This window comes from Tamandua tetradactyla, chromosome 1 (genome assembly GCF_023851605.1).
Source record: "Tamandua tetradactyla isolate mTamTet1 chromosome 1, mTamTet1.pri, whole genome shotgun sequence".
Taxonomy (NCBI): Eukaryota; Metazoa; Chordata; class Mammalia; order Pilosa; family Myrmecophagidae; genus Tamandua; species Tamandua tetradactyla.
In genome coordinates, this window is record NC_135327.1 from 233,377,048 (window position 1) to 233,397,796 (window position 20,749).

The 20,749-nt window shown below is 56.8% G+C and overlaps 1 protein-coding gene across 1 annotated transcript in view; it reads left to right on the plus strand.

The window, feature by feature from the left end:
- Nucleotides 1–20,749, plus strand: part of RSU1 (Ras suppressor protein 1) — a 96,283-nt gene that overhangs the window by 59,260 nt on the left and 16,274 nt on the right. Inside the window, exon 8 of the mRNA XM_077154967.1 lies at nucleotides 1,634–1,766. Coding sequence (XP_077011082.1) covers nucleotides 1,634–1,766 — 133 coding nt within the window. The remainder of the gene's footprint in view (nucleotides 1–1,633; nucleotides 1,767–20,749) is intronic.

Here is a 20,749-nt window from a genome sequence, read left to right on the forward strand (position 1 = left end):
CGTGGGGTCTGGGGACCTTGGTTCTCCTCCGGGAGGTGCACGTGCCCCCCGAGGTGTTTCCTCCACTTCGGGTTCGTGTCGGTGGGCGGGGCTGGGCTTCACTGGCTGTGCTCCCACCTGCCCCGGCTGTGGGCTCCTCGGAGGTGCGTGCCGGCCCCCGGGGAGGGTCTCGCCCAAAGACCCCCAGAGCAGGGAGCCCTGGCATGTGAGTCTTTGGAACGCGGCTGTTCAGAAACGCAGACTTGTTTGTAGATGGGTGACTGTTGCCCTAGAAATTTACGGGGAGTCATTTTCAGGTAGAAGGGGGAATTGGAGGAAAACGAGTATTTCCTAAGGAATGCTGAGGAGGCGGGGCCGGGGCGCAGGTGCAGCGGAAGTAAGGTTCAGAGACGTTTTCGCAGGCTCCCCGTCTCCGTCTTGGGGGCCCCGTGCCATCTCCGGCAGTTGAAGGAGAGGTGGCCAAGGCGAACGTGGGCCCCCTGGTGGGTCCAACTGGGCCACTGTGCCGCGTCCAGGCCTCGCAGGCTCAGAGACTCACGCGCGTTCGTTCCCTGAAGCGCCTGGCGCCTGACTGAGGGTGCTGGGCTTTGTGCGAGGAGACGGACAGTATTGGTCACCTTGGCAAGAAATTGTCTGCTCATCCTCACAACACGTCTGAGCCCTGGACGGCCACGGTGCCGCAGTGTCCCCGCGTCCTCGCTGGCCTGCCCTCGAAGCCCACCTGTGGGGTTGGCTCCCTCTGGGGTGGGCCGCTCCACCTCAGTCCTGAGCAGCTGCAGGCCGTCCGACACAGAGGCGAGCCCAAGGCCTGTCCCCTTGCAGGAGACCCCGTCCTCTTCCAGCCCCCACCCTCCCTCCCACCCGCGGCCTCAGCAGACCCTGTCTCAGGAGGACCGAGGCTGGGCCCTCCAGAGCTGCATCAGTTCCCGGAGGGCGAGGGCAGCGCACGGCCTGGGGTGAAGCGTGGCCCGTGGAGAGCCTCGGGCTGGGTCCCGTCTCGGACACACGCCTGCGTTCCCCACGGCCCCCTCTCTGTCCCTGTAAACTGTGTCGTCACTGGCCCCGGAGCGGCTCAGGATGCAGTGGGAAATGCTCTTCACAGGCTGGAGGGGACGGGATGACAGTGGCTGCCCAGCCATGACCCTGACATGGGGTGATGCTGGCTGCCCCTCTGCACCCTGAGACGGGGTGACAGTGGCTGCCTGGCCATGCCCCCTGACATGGGGTGTCAGTGGCTGCCCACCGTATGCCCGACCATGCCCCTGAGATGTGCTGTCCTCTAGGGGGGGATGTTCCCCTCTTCCCCATGTCCTCCTTAAGCTGCTGAAAGAAGCCAGGTGGCCGGATGTGGCCAGGTGCCCAGCGGCTGTGCCTGGTCACCCTGGAGCCCGGCTTCCCTCCGGCTCGGCCCTGTGCCCCCTCCAGGATGAGGCTTTTGCCACGTGGTGAAAATTCCCTCCAGCTTTCCCGCCTTCTTCCCTCGCTTGCTTTCTTGGGTCACTGTGGGTGGTAAGTTGGCTGGGCACCACGATGGCCTGGCCTCAGGGCCTGAGCAAGGCCCAGCCCAGTGCCTGGCTCGGCTCCCCGGCTGTGCACGTGGGACGCCTTCAGTGTTTTCTCTTCCGCCTTCCAGGAAACTTGGATCTGACTGGGCAGAAGCAGGTGTTCAAAGCTGAGAACAACCCCTGGGTGACTCCGATTGCTGACCAGTTCCAGCTCGGCGTGTCCCACGTGTTCGAGTACATCCGCTCCGAGACGTACAAGTAGTGAGTAGCCGTGACCTCTGACCCGGAGGCCCTGGTGTGCGGGGCGCTGCGGCCGAGCAGCTGAGGAGCGTCCCGTGTGCTGTCGTGTCGGTGGCAGTTAACTCATGGCAGTTTAAGCGTTTTATTTAAATGTGGTCATGGCTTTTACTGTTTATAGATTATTTTTAATTGACTTTCTCAAGGGCATTTGTTCATTATGTTTAGGAAAACTGTGAGGTCCTGGATTCTTTGGGTATTTATGGTGCTAAGGAAATTCACCAGACACAGGAAGATCCGAACGTGTTTTCTCTTCCTTAATGTGAGGAATTACAAAGGTCGTGAACAGAATTGTGCCCCTTAGCGTCAGCTCATCTACCAAAGCAGCAGGGAATACGGGAAACGCCCTAGAGTAGGACCATTTCTCCAGGGCAGAGGGAAAGGGGGGTTCGGCCTGTTAGCACGGGGTCCTCGGGTCCACGGGCCCCAGGCCAGGCGATGCGGTTTCCCTGCCCAGCCTCCCCCCACACTCAGACATCGTCATGTCTCTGCGTAAGTGACCCATGTGGCCGAATCTAGTGGCCTCCCTCCCATCATCAGCACCGACAGAAGGGACTTGGCAGTGTCCACAGTCAGATTTGTCTCTGTCCAGCAGCAGCCCTAGAGAATTCAGGGGTCTGCTGGAGGAAGGCCAGGGTCACCTCGGCTTAGGAGCCTCTTCTTTTTGGTGTCAGAAAACTGGCCGACCCCACCGCTGGCCCACCGTCCCGTGGGCCGCAGCGGGACACGCTGGGATGGCCGAATGACAGACATCCTCGCACTCAGGTGCGGCGCGGAGCACGGCAGAGATGGTCTGCGATGATTCCCTGCCTCGCCGCGGGGTCAGGCGGGAGGGGCCCCTGCGTGAGGCCCCCGCGCCCCAGGTGGGCACAGCCCAGGCCCGGCAGCCTATCCGGGGTGGGGAGCTCATGGGCAGGTTTGCAGGGCGCCGCTCACGACACCACCTCTGCGGTGAGGGCTGGGAGGTTGGGTTTGTAAGGGATCTTTTTAAAAAGTTAACCGTACGTGGTGGTATGTAGGAAAATACAGAAATAAGCTCCTATTAACCCTGTCTCAGGGGAAAATGTTCACCATTCTGTTAATGATTTTTAAATTTGTCATGTATTGGTGTGTAATTTACAGAGAACGAGACAGCAAATGACACTGCTTCTAATCTTAATTGTAGTTTCAAGAATAAATTAGGCTCGTACGGCTGTTCGGCCATCGCTCCCCACTGCGTGCTGCCCCAGGCGCCTTCTGCGTGTCTGAGCATGGCTTTGGCCCTGCCTGGCACGCTGCCTCTCTTGCCTCCCCTCTCATTTCAGTGTCCGCATCCTGAGGTTTAGGTAACCTAGGGCGTTTGCCAGCTTCCCTACTTTTTTGTGATTTTCTCCGTTTCCATGGAGAATTGAGCCACCTTCTACACAGTTGTATCAGCATTCAGTAGCATCCTGAGCCGGGGTGGGCTCTCGGGGCTCCCCCACCTGCCGCGCTGCCCCTGGGCCTGCCCAGTCCTCCTGGCCCCACCCCCTGCCCAGCCCTGGAGTGTGAGCTGCACACGGTCACCGTGAGCTCTCGGCGCTTTACAAATCCTGTTAGGAAATGCAGCCCTGTGCTCCAGCGGCGAACACCCCGACTTGAGTCTGAGGTCCTCTTTCAGGTGAGCTCACGTCACTGCACTTCAGGTCACACGCAGCACCTGCATCGCGTCCACTTCCCGCGCAGCCACTTCCTCATGGGGGGACCGCAGCGCCCTCCCCACGCTCGGAGGCAGGCTGCTGCTCACCAGCCGGACTTGGCGCCTTTTTACAGCTGCGCGTGCGACCGCATCACGTGGGCACTTTATTCCTTAAACTCACAAAACCGAAAGGAAGATTTCCACTCCGCACCTGAGTCCTGGGCCCTGCTCTAAAGCCTGAAGTTCCTGGTCTGCACTTCCTTGGCTCCTTTTCTTCAGACCACAGACACCCCTTCCAGGAAATAAAACTACCCTGCTTTTTTCCAGATCTTTAGAATCCTGTGAGTGTATATTTAATTCTGCTTTGGCACATAAAACACCACTGAGCGTCCCCGCCCTCACGGAGATGGCAGCGGGGGGGCTGCGGCTTCCCCCTGCTGACCTTGGCGGAGGCACCTCCTCTGAGGCCCCACGTCCGCGCCCAGAGCAGGGATGACGGATGAGCCGATTTACAGGTTCCAGTGGCGTGGGGAGTCTGGGGCCTGCGAGCAAGACACTCGGCTCAGAGCTTAGGAAGAATTAAAATGCTTGGAGGTGATTTAACTGGATGAAAGTTGAACTTCAGTACTTGGGAACCCAGCGGGGGAGCAGGGGAGGGGCTCGGTGGGGGCAGGTACAGGGGAGTAGGCTGCAGGGGGCAGGTGTGGGCCGAAGCATGGGGTGTGGGTACAGAGGCAGGTGTAGGTGGAGGGGCTGTGGGGGGGCAGGTGCAGGTGGAGGAGCTGTGGGGGGGCAGGTGCAGGTGGAGGGGCTGTTGGGGGCAGGTGCAGGTGGAGTTGCTGTTGGGGGCAGGTGCAGGTGAAGGAGCTGTGGGGGGGCAGGTGCAGGTGGAGGGGCTGTTGGGGGCAGGTGTGGGGTGGAGCTGTGTGGGGGCAGGTGCAGGTGGAGGAGCTGTGGGGGGGCAGGTGCAGGTGGAGGAGCTGTGGGGGGCAGGTGTGGGGTGGAGCTGTGTGGGGGCAGGTGCAGGTGGAGGAGCTGTGGGGGGGCAGGTGCAGGTGGAGGGGCTGTTGGGGGCAGGTGCAGGTGGAGTTGCTGTTGGGGGCAGGTGCAGGTGAAGGAGCTGTGGGGGGGCAGGTGCAGGTGGAGGGGCTGTTGGGGGCAGGTGCAGGTGAAGGAGCTGTGGGGGGGGCAGGTGCAGGTGAAGGAGCTGTGGGGGGGCAGGTGCAGGTGGAGGGGCTGTTGGGGGCAGGTGCAGGTGGAGTTGCTGTTGGGGGCAGGTGCAGGTGAAGGAGCTGTGGGGGGGCAGGTGCAGTGGAGGGGCTGTGGCGGGGCACGTGCTGGTGGAGGAGCTGTGGGGGCAGGTGCAGGTGGAGGGGCTGTTGGGGGCAGGTGCAGGTGGAGGAGCTGTGGGGGCAGGTGCAGGTGGAGGGGCTGTTGGGGGCAGGTGCAGGTGGAGGAGCTGTGGCGGGGCACGTGCTGGTGGAGGAGCTGTGGGGGGGCAGGTGCAGGTGGAGGAGCTGTGGGGGGGGCAGGTGCAGGTGGAGGAGCTGTGGGGGGGCAGGTGCAGGTGGAGGAGCTGTGGGGGGGCAGGTGCAGGTGGAGGAGCTGTGGGGGGGGCAGGTGCAGGTGGAGGAGCTGTGGGGGGGGCAGGTGCAGGTGGAGGAGCTGTGGGGGGGCAGGTGCTGGTGGAGGGGCTGTGGCGGGGCACGTGCTGGTGGAGGAGCTGTGGGGGGCAGGTGCAGGTGAAGGAGCTGTGGGGGGGCAGGTGCAGGTGGAGGAGCTGTGGGGGGGCAGGTGCAGGTGGAGGAGCTGTGGGGGGGCAGGTGCAGGTGGAGGGGCTGTTGGGGGCAGGTGCAGGTGAAGGAGCTGTGGGGGGGCAGGTGCAGGTGGAGGAGCTGTGGGGGGGCAGGTGCAGTGGAGGGGCTGTTGGGGGCAGGTGCAGGTGGAGTTGCTGTTGGGGGCAGGTGCAGGTGAAGGAGCTGTGGGGGGGCAGGTGCAGTGGAGGGGCTGTGGCGGGGCACGTGCTGGTGGAGGAGCTGTGGGGGCAGGTGCAGGTGGAGGGGCTGTTGGGGGCAGGTGCAGGTGGAGGAGCTGTGGGGGCAGGTGCAGGTGGAGGGGCTGTTGGGGGCAGGTGCAGGTGGAGGAGCTGTGGCGGGGCACGTGCTGGTGGAGGAGCTGTGGGGGGGCAGGTGCAGGTGGAGGAGCTGTGGGGGGGGCAGGTGCAGGTGGAGGAGCTGTGGGGGGGGCAGGTGCAGGTGGAGGAGCTGTGGGGGGGCAGGTGCAGGTGGAGGAGCTGTGGGGGGGGCAGGTGCAGGTGGAGGAGCTGTGGGGGGGGCAGGTGCAGGTGGAGGAGCTGTGGGGGGGCAGGTGCTGGTGGAGGGGCTGTGGCGGGGCACGTGCTGGTGGAGGAGCTGTGGGGGGCAGGTGCAGGTGAAGGAGCTGTGGGGGGGCAGGTGCAGGTGGAGGAGCTGTGGGGGGGCAGGTGCAGGTGGAGGAGCTGTGGGGGGGCAGGTGCAGGTGGAGGGGCTGTTGGGGGCAGGTGCAGGTGAAGGAGCTGTGGGGGGGCAGGTGCAGGTGGAGGAGCTGTGGGGGGGCAGGTGCAGTGGAGGGGCTGTTGGGGGCAGGTGCAGGTGGAGGAGCTGTGGGGGGGCAGGTGCAGTGGAGGGGCTGTGGCGGGGCACGTGCTGGTGGAGGAGCTGTGGGGGGGCAGGTGCAGGTGGAGGAGCTGTGGGGGGGCAGGTGCAGGTGGAGGGGCTGTTGGGGGCAGGTGCAGGTGAAGGAGCTGTGGGGGGGCAGGTGCAGGTGGAGGAGCTGTGGGGGGGCAGGTGCAGTGGAGGGGCTGTTGGGGGCAGGTGCAGGAGCTGTGGGGGGGCAGGTGCAGGTGGAGGAGCTGTGGGGGGGCAGGTGCAGGTGAAGGAGCTGTGTGGGGGCAGGTGCAGGTGGAGGAGCTGTGGGGGGGCAGGTGCAGTGGAGGGGCTGTTGGGGGCAGGTGCAGGTGGAGGAGCTGTGGGGGGGCAGGTGCAGTGGAGGGGCTGTGGCGGGGCACGTGCTGGTGGAGGAGCTGTGGGGGGGCAGGTGCAGTGGAGGAGCTGTGGGGGGGCAGGTGCAGTGGAGGGGCTGTGGCGGGGCAGGTGTGGGGTGAAATGAGCCATGGGGGTTAGGGGCAGATGCGGGGTGAAGCCTGGAGTGCAGGTGCAGAGGCAGGCCTGGAGAGAAACGAGCACACGGAGAGCCCCTTGGAGAGCAGGTGTCCCAGCCCACCCAGACCCCTCCCCTTCCTTTCTCTGCACCCCGTGCCCTCCACCTGCCCTGGGTCCTGTTTCTACCCGAGTAAAGCCGCTGTTGGACCTTGGTGAGTTCACGCCCAGTGCGGCCGGCGTCCCAGAGCCTGCGGGCTGCTGCGCAGGGAGGCCTTTCCCGCTTCTCCGTGCGGGGCGGGATGGGGGTCCTTCCCGGCGAGCTGCTGCCCGCCGCCTGGCAGAGGCCTGTTGTTGGCACGAGCACAGACACCACGCTGTTTCCTGGGGAGCGCGCAGAGGTTGCGTGAGCGCCCGGGAAGGCAGGGCCCGGGCTGCTGGGACAGGCTCCCCGTGAGTGTCCTCGGGAAGGTGCCCGAAAATAGCTCAGAGTCATGAAAAAAGCAGTGTTTCTTTATAGTAGACATGCAGATGGAGAACTGATATTTTTTTTCCCAAAGCTCTGACATAAATATTGTTTTTATTTTTCAGAGAGAGCAGTGTATGCTCTTCCTGGGAATTTACATTTCCTCTGTAGATGCTACATATGATATATGTATATATACACTTTTAAGTTAACAAATGCATTACCACGTTTCCTCCATGAGACGATATACGACTCAGTTTAGCGTCTCTGGCTCACCTGCACACAGACTGTTGCTAAGCAACATGGAGAGAGGAAGCCGCTTTATGCCCGATGGGGGGGGTCCCTCCTGCCCAGCTTGCCCAGGCCCCTGTGGGCCCAGAGGCCGGCGTGCCCCAGCCCCCACCCCCACCGGCAGGAAGCCCCTCCCCAGCCCCAGGAGCCCAGGCACAGACCCTGCGGGGATGGGGGTGTCTGGAGAGACCTGAGACAGAGCGCATGCGACAGGCCGCTCTCTCTGCCCAAGTTTTCCAGATGTCCCTTACTGTATTTTACATTTAACATTGAAGGGTTTTTCCTTTCCTGCCCTCTCACTATTCTTCACAGACACTCCACAAGGAGTGAGTGTTTTCCTTTGTGGAGGAAAATACACGTTTTTGGAAGTGAAGTTTTCGCAGTCTTTGAAGCCTTCTGGTTGTGTGATTTCATAGCTCATCCAGAATGGTTGTTTTCCCACTGTGGGGTGTTCCCCATGTCTGAGCCCCGGCGAGTTGCGGGAGGGAACCCCCACCTGTGCAGGGGCAGAGTGGACCCCGTTTCCAAACCATTCTGGAACTTCTTTGGTCTGATGCACTGTGGGTCCTGTTGGCCGCGCAGGGTCAACCCTGATGAGGGGTGTGGGGCTCGGCTCTCAGTGTCGCCCGGGGCTGGGGTGGCCGCGGGAGGGGCCGAGGGGTGACACTGCCCGGCCAGGGAGGTGGGAGGTACCCACTTGAGCCAGCGCCGTGCCCGCGACTCCGCAGGGGAAGCGGCATCCCCCCTCCGCCCTCCCTGCTGACCACCAAGCCCCGACCAGGCGAACTGTCACGGGGTTAGTGTAGGCCACAGGAGCCAGGGGACGTGGTCAGTGTAGGCCACGGGAGCCCGGGGACGTGTCCCACGGGAAGGGAGGAGACGGCACACAGGCCGAACGCGAGACACTCCCGAAGGAGGCAGTGGCTCTTCTCCTTGCAGGAGGAGACATTCTGAGTTTCATTTTTAGATTATTCACTTGATACAGTCATATTGAACTATTGATTATTGACCTAGTCAATGAAGGGAAATATTGATAACCTTTATTAACACCCAGTAATCCTGAAGTTCTCTGCTCCCTGCTCTCCTCTGCAGCTGAGTGATTATCTGCATTTGCTGTTTTTATTTGAGAGATAAATTTAAAAGTGGTGGTTTTATAATCAAACAAAACTGCTGTTTCTATTCTCTATGCAGTAATATCTTGGTTCACCACACGCTGGTTTTTTATTGAGCTCTGGTCTCTTGTTCTGTTCCAGCTTTGTGAGAGTTTTTATTTTTTTGGTTTTGGGGTTAGGCTATATTCATGTATTTATTTATTTTGTATTTTTTGGCAGTTGAAGATTCTGTGTGGACAGGTATTTTGGTTTAAAATGAAAAAACTATGATAGAAGTTTTTATCAACCTTATTAGACAAAAGCTTACGTATAAGTTATATTCAGGGGGATTTGGTATTGCCCCTCTTTATTCATCAAGCAATAAGAAAACAGCTTCCCTGTTGTATTCTGTTGTGCTTGTCTAAATTATCCTGTATAGTTCTTTAATACTCAGGGTTAAAAAAAACAAACTGTGGTCAAAAAATAATGTTTTCCACTGTAATAGTTAATTTTTAAATAGTCTCATTTGCAGTGTATGAAATTCATCATCTCGAAAATGTACTATTTTTTAGTCTCCTTCCAATTAGATAGTGTTTGTTTAGAGAGGAAATTGTCAGCGAGGCCCCAGTCATTTTCTGTGGCAGGTTTGCTAGAATAAAGTCTTGACTTCCTCTTTTTCTCTGTTGTTGCCTCAGTTTGCTTTACTCTGTCACCCACACGCCCCGAGGCGCACTTGACTTTGCCCTGCGCCCCCTCCGCCCTGCGCCCCCTCCGCCCTGCGCCCCCTCCCCCCTGCGCCCCTCCCCCCTGCGCCCCCTCCCCCCTGCGCCCCCTCCGCCCTGCGCCCCCTCCGCCCTGCGCCCCCTCCCCCAGCCCCTCAGCGCCTGCGAGCGCTGGGCTTGCTGCTCTCCGGCTGCGCTGGGCCCCGCGGACACTCCCCATCTCGTTTGGGGGGCATGGGTCAGCCCCCATTTCCGCAAAGCAGTTGTGTTTTTTAAACCATTCTTTTAAGAATGGACCATGTTGAAGCAGAAGCTGGTCAGAATTTAGGGATCCCCGGGGAATTTGGGGATCTCTGTTGATCACATTTGGCCAAGGGTACAGGTGGGCGCCCACCCCCGGGACCTCTCAGGGCCTCGGCTGGCCCGTGTGGCCTCTGCTGGACCGTGCCCGCCAGCTGGGGTCAGGCGCCCGCCCACCTTGGGGTCTCCAGGTCGGCGGGCGAGGCACAGTCTCAGGGGGTCCTGTCTCTGGATATGGGGCTGGTGGTATGGGAGGTGCCCTGAGGAGGGAGCCCCGGGTGGAAGGGTAGAGGGGGCGGTTTTCATTAAAGACCTAGTCTTTTTAAAGAAAAATCTGTGACTATTTTGGGGTTTACAGGCAGTGTATATACACATGAATGGGGCGCGTCCCTGGAGACCCAGCCTGCTAGGTCACCGCTGGGCCACCGGTCAGCCCTGGCCACCTCCACAAACCTCCCCACACTCACGTCCTCCTGCAAATCGCGGCACTGCTTTTTTTTGAAACATGTTTAATTTTATTTAATTCTTGGATTTGTTCCCCGGCTGGATGGATTTTATTGATTTTTTTAAGGCTATGGAATATAATGATGACCCCAAATGTAAATTGTTAAGGAAAATGGATACAGGGTAAAGTTATCAGATCCACCTTTTTATTCTATATTTTATGAAATATCTAATATATGTTTGGCAGTAACTTATTCTCACACATGAAATCCTGACACTTTCGATTCTTCAGATGTATTAATCAGTGTAGTCAGCAGCCGAGCAATTTTATGAGACTTACCAGTCATCAAAAATTTATTATCAGATAAATCAAAGGAACAAGGAGGGCCTTGGCACGGCAGAGAGCTGGCCTGTGAAGGCCCACGCAGGGGTCCCCCGGGGGGTGACCTCTGCAGCCGGGCCGGGAGCCCGTGTGGTCGCCGTCCAAGGGCCAGGGGCGTCCTCGTGCGTGGTGCCCGCCAGGGGCTGGGGCCTGTGGTCCCAGGGGCTCCCCGGCCCGGAACGTGGGCTTCTGCAGCGAGTTTCTTTGTGATGTTTTCCCACCCAAGGTTGTGGTGTGGAGAAGTAGGCCTTTCTGTGTGGGAAGGGGCAGGGGCTCCGGTGGCCTCTTCCAGGAGGTGCTGGGGGGGCTGGGGGCACTCTGGCTTTCCCGGCCCTGCGGTGGCCTCTCCTGTCTCTCTGGGGTCTCCTCAATTCCAGCTTCTCCCCGTGGCTCTCTTCTAAGGTCTGCAGGATCCAGATTAAGGCCCGCTCCGGCTCCTCCACCAGTCCTTGCAGAGGGGCGGGTCGGCGCGCTGGTGGGGGGCACGCGGGGGCAGGTCGGCGCGCTGGTGGGTGGCGTGCGGCGTGGTTCTGTCTCCCCCGCCCTCTTCCCGTGACCGCCCCAGGGCCTCTTGTGTTCACCTCCAAGGCACCCAGTTCCTTGAGTGGAAATAAATAGTCCCCGGTTCTGATGTGCCACGTGAGTGGACTGGGGTAGGGTCCCCGGAAATCCCCTTGTGCAGAGTTGTCTCAGCCCCCCGAGGCTGCTGGTGTGCTGCTGCCCTCCAGGTCCACCACCTTGGCTCCAGTCTCGGGGTGTGGCATCCTGGACCCCTTGGCTACTGCCCAGGCCAGGCCAGCCTTGGGGCCCGCATGGGAGAGAGTCCTTTTCCCCCTGCCCTGGGTGGGCCGCTTTGAGAACATTCTGGGGTCTCGCGCCAGAGCCAGCACCGGCTGTCAGGAGGAAAGGGGCCGTAGGCCCCCAGGTTCTCGCCACCACCCAGGTGGCCTTGGGTCCCAGCCGTGGGGATAGAGGCCCCCTGGGGGAGAGAAGGCTGAGGGACGCACAGCACAGGCTCTCCGGGCTCTGCCTGTCAGTCTCCACGGTCTTGACATTGCCCCCAAATTGCTCCCCTCCAGCACTTGTTTCTGGGTGACCCTCGGCAGCTTCCCTCACCTCATTCAAGTTTGCTTGGGTGGCGACGTGTCAAAATGTGTCCTGGACCCCCCATTCCCCATCCACCAGGGGTCAAGCCTGGTCCCGTGGGAACGGAGCCACAGCCATAGCCTGCCACGTGTTGTGCCACCCACCAGACCCGTGTGCCACCGGCCAGACCTGTGTGCCACCACCCGCCAGACCCCGTGTGCCACCAGCCAGACCCCATGTGCCACCAGCCAGACCCCGTGTGCCACCACCCACCAGACCCGTGTGCCACCTGCCAGACCCGTGTGCCACCTGCCAGACCCCATGTGCCACCTGCCAGACCCCATCTGCCACCAGCCAGACCCCATGTGCCACCTGCCAGACCCCATCTGCCACCAGCCAGACCCCGTGTGCCACCCGCCAGACCTGTGTGCCACCACCCGCCAGACTCCCACCTGCCACCTGTCAGACCCGCATGCCACCGGCTGGACCTGTGCTGGCCGGGAGGTCCCCAGGTGGGGGGCCAGCCCCACGCAGGGCATTGTCAGTGCTCCCTAACAATGTGTGCCAGAGCCAGTTAACCTTCCGTTTTTCAAACAAAATTCTTCTCAAATTTCTTGCTACTTAAGTGCTTAAGGAAAGGGATGGCATCTTAGGTATTTTTCCTAAGTCATGGAAATCGTGTGAGTTACCTTTAATTCTGTGCAGCTCAAAGAAGCCAAAGGAAGGCGCTATGGCTGCCCCGTTGACATCACATGAAGTTGCTGCTTTTAATGGGAGTGTGACTGCCTCGTGGAAAGCGGGGAGCGGGTTGTCTGCAGCAGGCAGAGCCTCCAGCCTCGGATGTCAGCTGTGCCGGGCCTGGGGTCAGTCTGGTAATTGTTAGGAACTGCCGAGCTGTTTTCCGGCGTGGCTTATTCCCTCCCACGGCGGTGTCCAGGGCCCAGTTCCTCCTTGCTGGCACGTGCCGGCTTCTGCTGGCTTCCGCTTCGGCCCGGCCAGGTTCCCGCCCGTGGAGCTCCCGCCGTCCTCACTGCGTCTGCCGGCCGCCCTCGAGGCTGAGCGTCCCTCCAGCCCGACTTCTGGAGGGAAATGTCCACTCAGATCTCCCCATTTCCCCCTTGAGTACTTTGTTTCATTGAGTTCTGCGGTTCTTTACACAGTCGGGATACAAACCCTTCATCCGATGTGTGCTTCGCAAAGCTTTTCTCAGTGTCCTTTGAAGAACTGAACCTTTTAGTTCTTCATTTTATCAGTTTGTTCTTTTATAAATTGTGCTGTTCGTGTCGCATCAGGCATTCTTTGTCTAATGCAAGCGTACAAAGACGTTCTGCTGCGTTTTCTTCTGGAAGCTTTAGTTGCAAGTTTTGCGTGTGTCCTAGAGCCGTTTGAGCTCATCTCCGCGTATGCAGTGAGGGGCGGATTGAGATCCGCGTGTTCGCACACGTATATCGGATTGTTTCCGCGCGTGCTGGAAGGACTGCCCTTTCCCCCTAAATTGCCTGCAGTTGGTGGGCCGCGGGTGGGTGGCTATTTCTGTCCAGGGCGGTCTGTGCACCCGAACCCCCGGCACGGTGACCAGCCTACGGTCCGCCTTCACATCAGAGTGTTACTTTTCCACCTCCATTCTTTATCAGAGCTGTTTGGCTCGCAAAGGTTTCTGTACTTCCATGTGAATGTTGGGATCATCTCACCAATTTCTGCCGAAATTGCCAGTAGCTATTTTGACTGAGCTGTTGTTCAGCCTGGGCACCAGTCTGCACAGAATTGCCAGCTTTGCGTCTCCATGTCAGTCCGGAGTTTCTCTCTTTTTGTAGGTCTGCTTTGATTTTTCTCATCAGGTGCAGTGTTCATGGTACAGGTCTTCACTCCTTTTATCAGCTTTATTCCTAAATGTGTCATATTTTAATGCTATTAGAACAGCATTTTAAGTTTCAGTTTACTCTATTTGTTGCTGGTGTATATAAATATAGTTGAGTTTTGCATATTGAATTTGTACCTAGTACCTTGCTGAACTCTTATTAACTCTAGCAGCCTTTTTGTGGATTCCATTGGGTTTTCTAGACAGCGCAGCCTCGGTTGCCGGTTGGGGATTGTTTGTGTAAAAGTCAGGCGCTGGCAGGAACGCTGAGCTGCAGTCGCCGTGGCAGGAAGCCCTGCGCGTGCCCGGGGAAGCGGCCAGTGGTCATCTGCTGAGACCCGGCCAGGCCACATGTGGACAGCAGGTGGGTCGCCGCGGGCACTGGTGAGCAAGGTGTGGGGAGCACCGAGAGAGCCCGACCCTACGTCCCGGGTTACTGCAGCCGAACCTCGCGTCTGGAAGAGTGAGGCTCCCTGATTCGCTCCTTCAGCGGGTGTGACGGTGATGTCGCATGGCGGGACGCTGGAGGAGAAACCCCCGGCGGGTAACTGCGTGTAGCTTCCCGGCAGTTGCCCAGTTCTTGAAGTTCCTAGTTTCCCGTGACTTTGGGTGTCACTGGGACATCCTCGCCACCCAGCAGCCTCTGGCCAAAGTCCATAGGCCCCGCTGACCAGGTGGTATGAGTTACCTGACCGCCAGGTGGGCACAGGGAATGGCGGTCCCGCCTTGGGGAGACATTTCCCGGCGTGGGTTTGGGAGCCTGGTGGCCACAGAGTGGCCTGGCGCCTGCCTGCTGGCGTCCCCCGCCCTGTGGGCCCCCAGTGCCCCAGCTGCTCAGCATGTGCCAATCGCCATGGAGCAGGGCGAGCTGCCGGGCGGAGAGCCAGCGTGCAGGCACGGGCGCTGTGTGGTGCTCGTGGGTGTCCAGGCCGCAGGGCACGGGTGCTGTCCTCGGGGTGCCAGCTGTGTGGGGCCACTGGGCAGCCCTGCCCCGTCTCTTGCTGTGGTGTTGCCGGCTGCCAGTTTTGTTCATTAAACAGTGTTTACAGGGACTAAGGACTTTTTACTGAATGGCATATTTCCAGCAGCTTCCCCTGACTTCGTGGGTTTGTGACGCCCACACTGCGTTTGTGGGAGCCGACTATAGGCGGGCGGTACCAGTTCAGTGCCCCGTTCTGTGCGTGCCTGGGCTCTCTGTGGTCAGGGAGGCAGGAGGGAGGAGACCGAAAGCCACCGTGCGCACTGTGGCCCCTCCGCTGGCTGTGCTGTCCCCAGCGCAAGGACGCACTGCGCGAGACCCAAGGCCCCTTCCTGCGCCCGCTGGAGGCTGGTGCGCCCGTGTGGGGCCGGCATTTCTGTGACCTGTTCAGGTTTAAAAGCGCGCCACACTGCCTTACCCGCATGCAAGTTTGCGGGGGAAACAGGCGAGGCCTGGGCGGGCGCCGTGAGAGCCGTTCCCCGGGCTGGGTGTGTGGGGTCGCTCCCACGCTCGCTGGCACTTTGTGATTCTCCCTGCTACCCGTAGCTTAATTGTTTTTCACTGACACATGTAAGTGCTGTGATAAACTTTAATCATTAGAAGTCACTTAAGCAAAACAGGAGCTCACACCTGTGTTTTCACCGCGGGCTGATGACCGTCGCAGCGTCGCGGTCTCGAGGAGCCTTGGGCCCTTGGGGAGCAGCGTCTCCCCCGGTTCTGTCCACCGAAGGCTGAGTCTCGCCGTCCCCACCGTGTTGGGGAGCCCGGCCACCAGCTTCACTGAGGACACAGCACGTTACTGCAGCCTGGCACACGGGTGTTCGCATGTCCAGGTGCGGCTGCCGGCACAGGTTGAGATGAAGAAGTGGCTGTTCCAGAAAATAAATCCCTGATGGTTTCAGGTCACGCACAGCCAGACGAAGAAGTGGCTGGGGCGCCCAGCCCCCTGCATGGGGCGGCTGCGGTTTTTACACATGCACACACACATGTGCACACGCACACACTTGCGGCGAGCCGTTCTGGGAGAGCCATGGGCTGTGGAAGTAGAGATCTCCCTCCGCTCTGCCTGCGGCTCACCCTCTGGCACCCCTGGACCTCCGGGTTGGGGCGCCGCTGCAGCTGCGTGGCTGGTCTCTGCTCTGCCGCTGCACCGTGCCCAGGTTTTCTGTGCTCCCCCTTTCCGCCTTTCTGTTCTTTAGGTGAATAAACTTTAAGAAAACGTAGGCAAGGAGCCCTCATTTTCCATCCAGTGTCTTAAAGTGCACGTGTGTGGTCAGCGTGTTTGTCTTTTCTTTTTTATTGAGGGATAATCTGCATGCGCACGAACTCCTGTGTCCTGGCAGCAGAGGCACCGGCAGATCCCGCCCTGAGCCCACCGCCTGCCCCCGCCCCTGTCGCCCGTCCACCCCTGTCCCCACTTCTGTCCCCTCTCTACTCCTGTCCCCACCCCGTCCCTGCCCCGTCCCCACCTCTGTCCCCTCTCCACCTGTCCCCGTCCCCACCTCTGTCTGCTCTCTGCCCCTGTCCCCCTCCTCCCATCCCCACCCCCACCCCTGTCCCCGCTCTTGTCCCCCCGCCCGCCCCTGGCTGCCCCGGGGGCAGGAGGACCCACGCTGTGTGCAGTGTGATCATGATGGGCTGTTCAGGATGAGCTTTGACTGGCCACAGCCTCTGGAGACGTTGTGGGTGGACAAAACCTGCTTCCTTCTGTTTTCTCTTCCTGTCTCTCCGTTTCCTGTCCTGGGGCCAGTGTGTCCTCAGCCTCCAAAGAGCCACGTGGGGGTCACTGAAGCAGCCCCGTGTCTGCAGTTCCTCCCATAGTTTGGTCCTGCCGCCACCAGCGCTCCCAGAGCGTCTGCGCACACGAGTGCTTGCTCTCCCCCGAAAAATTTAGTAAAACGGCGTTCAGGCCTCAGCTCTTGTCATTTTGGGAGTTCAGCTCAACCCCAAACTAGCTACTTCTTTGCAGTAGAAGTCATTATTGCTTTATTTTTTTTCCCCTCTGCAAACATGCAGATTAGTTCAAAACTATCTGTGTTGGATTTCAAGTCAATTATTTGTGACTTTTCAAGGCTTCCTTGGCTATGAAGACATCTGGAAGTGAGGCCTTTACAGTACCCAGGAAGCTGTCCCATCATTCCCCCTTTATCTGCGATTTCTACCCAAGTCAGCATCTTCAAGCTGTGGCTGAAATGAGCGTCACTTACCGGAACGGCGTTAGCCCCTGCAGTGTTCGCTCCACCTGCCGCTGTGTCTCCCTCTTTGGTTTTGCTTTATGAGCAGCACAAGCAAACTGTCACTATTGGCTGTAAATTGAAGCTTTTAATAACAATGCCTGTTCGCCAGCATTTGTCAGCTTTGAATATTCTGGCAGTAGAAAATGAAAGTAGCAGGGGACTCCACAGCAGTGGTGCTGAGAATTTATCTGCGCGGCCGGAGTAAGGTGAAAACACATCTTCAAGGATGAGCATTTGGCACTTTTCCTTCAAATAATGTAAATTTGAATGAGCTACCCTTTGAACAAATTTTACATGTAGAGAAGGCAAAATAAATGAATAAGTTTCATCGCTGAGCACTGAACACCTTTTAACCTAGGAAGGAAAGACTAAAGAGGCTGCTTCAGGTTGTGCGGGTGTGGCTGACATAGACCTGGGAATAAGTTACGTTGTACATAAAAAGAAACATGATGGCTCAGTAGTAAAAACTTTGATGCATAGAGCATTTAAATTTTTAAACTATTTTATAGTAAAAATTCATGTGCAGAAGACCATCTTGATATGTGGCAATAAAAAATTAATTTATCTAATAAAGATGATTCAAGTAAATCAAATCTAAATAAATTCCATAGTCCACATTTTGGTTCATAACTTTTATGTTAGTTATAAATATTAAAAACATGAATGAAATATATATTATGAAAAATTAACTGCTTTCCTTTTAAAGGAAAAAAAACCAAGTTAGGTTTTTCACTTTGTTAACTTAGATTGAATTTTTGGCAGTGGGTCTCTTTTTCTGTCCTATGCCTGTCTCCTTCTGAGAGTTTCTTTCCAAAGGTCACCTTTCCCTTGGTTTGCCTCGGTAACGACGAGCATTTATGAAGTGCCTACTATGTGCCATGTCTGGTCAGCGTTGACAGCAGGCGGTCTGCGGCCTGGCAGTGTCCACTCCCCCACCACCCTGGCAGGCCTGGCAGTGTCCACTCCCCCGCCACCCTGTTGGGCCTGGCAGTGTCCACTCCCCCGTCACCCTGTTGGGCCTGGCAGTGTCCACTCCCCCGCCACCCTGTTGGGCCTGGCAGTGTCTACTCCCCCGCCACCCTGTTGGGCCTGGCAGTGTCCACTCCCCTGCCACCCTGCTGTCCGTGCAGCCCTGTCTGCAGACCCCGCTCCCGGGCTGTCAGACCTCACGGTCGCGGCCCCTGTGCCCGCTTATAGAGTCCTGCCGCGCGAGGTCCCGTGAGGACCCTGGCTCTGCCCTGTCCTTGTGGGGTTGGCATGGGAGAGGGTTTTGGGTGCCGGCACATGTTCTGTTTGGTTTTCTTTTCTTTTGTTTGAAGCAGAAGTGCCAGAGCAGTGTCAGGTGCCACGGGGACTTTTGGCAGTGGGAGGTGGGGAATTTATTGCCTTGCAGGGCAGTGGATGATTTGTTTGATTTCTCCAAAATAAATGGCCTTATCTCACTTATAAAATTTCATTTCAAACAAGGTTAGAGGAGCGATTTCCAGTAAAATTGGGGTGGTAATGGCACATTAATGATTTGTGAAGATGGTTATTTTCTTCTGCATAAAAGTTTCATGCTGAATTTAGTGAAAACTGTGGCTGAGTTGTCTCCGCTTACCCGTAAAGGATTAGCTCAGGAAGACCGGTCTGGGCCGGGGAGCCCGTCCCTGCGCGTGCCCCTGTGCGTCCCCCGCCGGGTCTGCTGGGCTGCAGCCGCTCACGGACTTCACCTCCCCCTCCTCCCACGGTGCGGCTCCCGCAGGGCAGGGTGACGGTGTTTTGTTCTGTTCTGCTTAGCTCCGATCTTAAGTACCTCTTAGGATTTACCAGGCTGCAACTTCGGTTCTTTCAGATATGGTTTTTCTTTTTAAATACTGATAAGATTCTCCTCTTTGAACGTGTCTTTTTCTTTTTAATTTTGTTAATTGAGTTGCAAAAATAAGTTATCCCAGTTCGGATATTGAAGAAATAAGATTCATATCTTGGAGAAGGAGAGTAATTTAATTCTCTGTTCTTGCACTTGCTGCCTGGTCGTGTGTGGCAGTCTTGTGGGTAGATGGGACTGAAAACGTCCTAAAGTAAGCTGTAGTGATGGTGCAGAAATAAAATAAAAGGAAGATTTTTAAATCTCTGATTAAGCAAGTTCATAAGGTTCTTGTGGTTTTAAAAATAAGTATGAAAGTGGGTTTCCTGTACCTCTTCACAGCCATGAGGACTGAACTCCATTTCTAGGCTATCTCGTGTCCCCTCGGAAAGGGGAACATGAATCTATGCGGAAAAGTCTCTGTGAGTAAAGGACGCCTGAAGCCAGCCGCCTCGACTCATGCCTTTGCACCTTGTCCCCGGGTGCCACAGTTGAGATTTGGGGGCTGCTGCTCCCTGCCCTCGGCCGTGCGGCCACGCTGCTGGTGGGCAGTTGTACTGGGCTGCAGGAACGCTCTGGCGAAGAGGGAATAATTGACACTCCTACTCGGTTTCAGAAGAAATGGACTCTGCTTGTTGCTTTAGCCTTCTTTCCCTCCCCTGCTCCCTGGTGTCCCCTTCCGGTGTCCACCACCACTTACAGGCTGGAGAAGGTGGCGTGTCTGGTCCTGAGGGCCTCACGGGGGTGAGGGGCAGCCCCCAGCCTGCAGGGCTTGGGGAGGCCACCGCAGCACGCAGCCCCGGAGGGCCGTGGTTCCTTGGGCCACGTTGTGTGGCTTTCTGTGCACAGGTCCTTACATCCTTACTTGAGTTTATTCCTAGATACTTGATTCTTCCTCCTGAGGTTGCTTCTTACTAGTATATAGAAACACTGCTGATTTGGGGACGTTGGTCTTGTACCCCACCATTAGCTCTAGCAGCTTTGTTGCAGATTTTTGGGACTTTCTAGTTATAGGGTCATGTCCTCTGCAAACTGTGAGAGTTTTACTTCTTCCTTTCCAGGGTGGATGCCTTTTATTTCTTCCTCTCGCCTAACTGCTCTGGCGAGAACTTGGAGCTCAGTGCTGGCCGGCAGAGGCGACAGTGGGCAGCCCTGCTTTGTCCCTCGTCTCGGAGGAAAGCTTTCAGTCTCCAGGGAGGATGCTGCTAGCTCTGCGATTTTCATCTATGCCCTGTATCTTATTGAGGAACTTTTCTTCTATTCCTGTCTATCCAAGTGTTTTTGTCAAGAAAAGATGCTGGATTTTATCAAGAAAGGATGCATCAATCGAGAAGCTCAGTGGTTTTCCCCTTTGTTATGTTAATGTGGTGCAGTCCATGAATTGATTTTCTTATGTTGAACCACCCTTGCATACCTGGGATAAATCCCACTTGGCCATGGTGTATAATTCCTTAAATATGCTGCTGGACTCAATTTGCTAGTACTTTGTTGAGGGTTTTTGCATCTATATTCATTAGAGACAGTGCTCTTTAATTTTCTTTTTTTGTAGTATCTTTACCTGGCTTTGGTATTAGGGAGATGTTGGCTTCATAGGATGAGTTAGGTAGCTTTCCCTCCTCTTCAGTTTTTTAGAAGAGTTTGAGAGAATTGGTATTAATTCTTCTAGAAATGATTGGTAGAATCCCCCTGTGTAGCCTTCTGGTCCTGGGCTTTTCTCTGTTGGGGAGTTTTTGATGATTAATTCAGTCTCTTGTAATTGATCTGTTGAGGTCTTCTGTGCTAGACTGAAGCTAGGTTGTTCATGAATTTCTGAGAATTTGTCCATTTCATCCTTGTTTTAAATGCACATAAGAATCCTTTTGGTGCTCAGTTTATTTCTGAAAATAACTTCCTTTTAGAAATAAATGTTAGTTGTAATTTTCAGTTTCTGAAATATGAAATGGCCTCCCTGGATCTTTTACATGCAAGAAAGAATTTTCTCTCTTTTGTAAAACATGGTTAAATATTTTTATTTTGGGTTTTTTTTATTCTTTCTTTTACTGATATCTTCTGTGATGGTTTTGGAGGAAAAGTTCAGCTTCTGTGAGGTGCACAAATAAAGCCACCCTCTTTGCTGAGTCTCCCCTGGAAATGTCAACCCCTAAGAATCTCAAGGTAAGCATTTAAAGGACGGACGAAAGAAGTGGCTTTGAGCTGCCAGGCGAGCCCAGATCCTTATTTGCAATCTAAATCTGTAGCTCTGATGTGCTATTTTGGAAAGCCATGTAAAATGATCTTGCCCATTGACATTTGGTGGCTTAAAGAATAGATTCCTGTCTTGAAACTTCTGGAATCACTGCATTTAAAAATACACATGGGGCGGGCCACGGTGGCTCAGTGGCAGAGTTCTTGCCTGCCATGCAGAAGACCTGGGTCCGATTCCCAGAACCTGCCCATGCAAAAAGAGAGAGA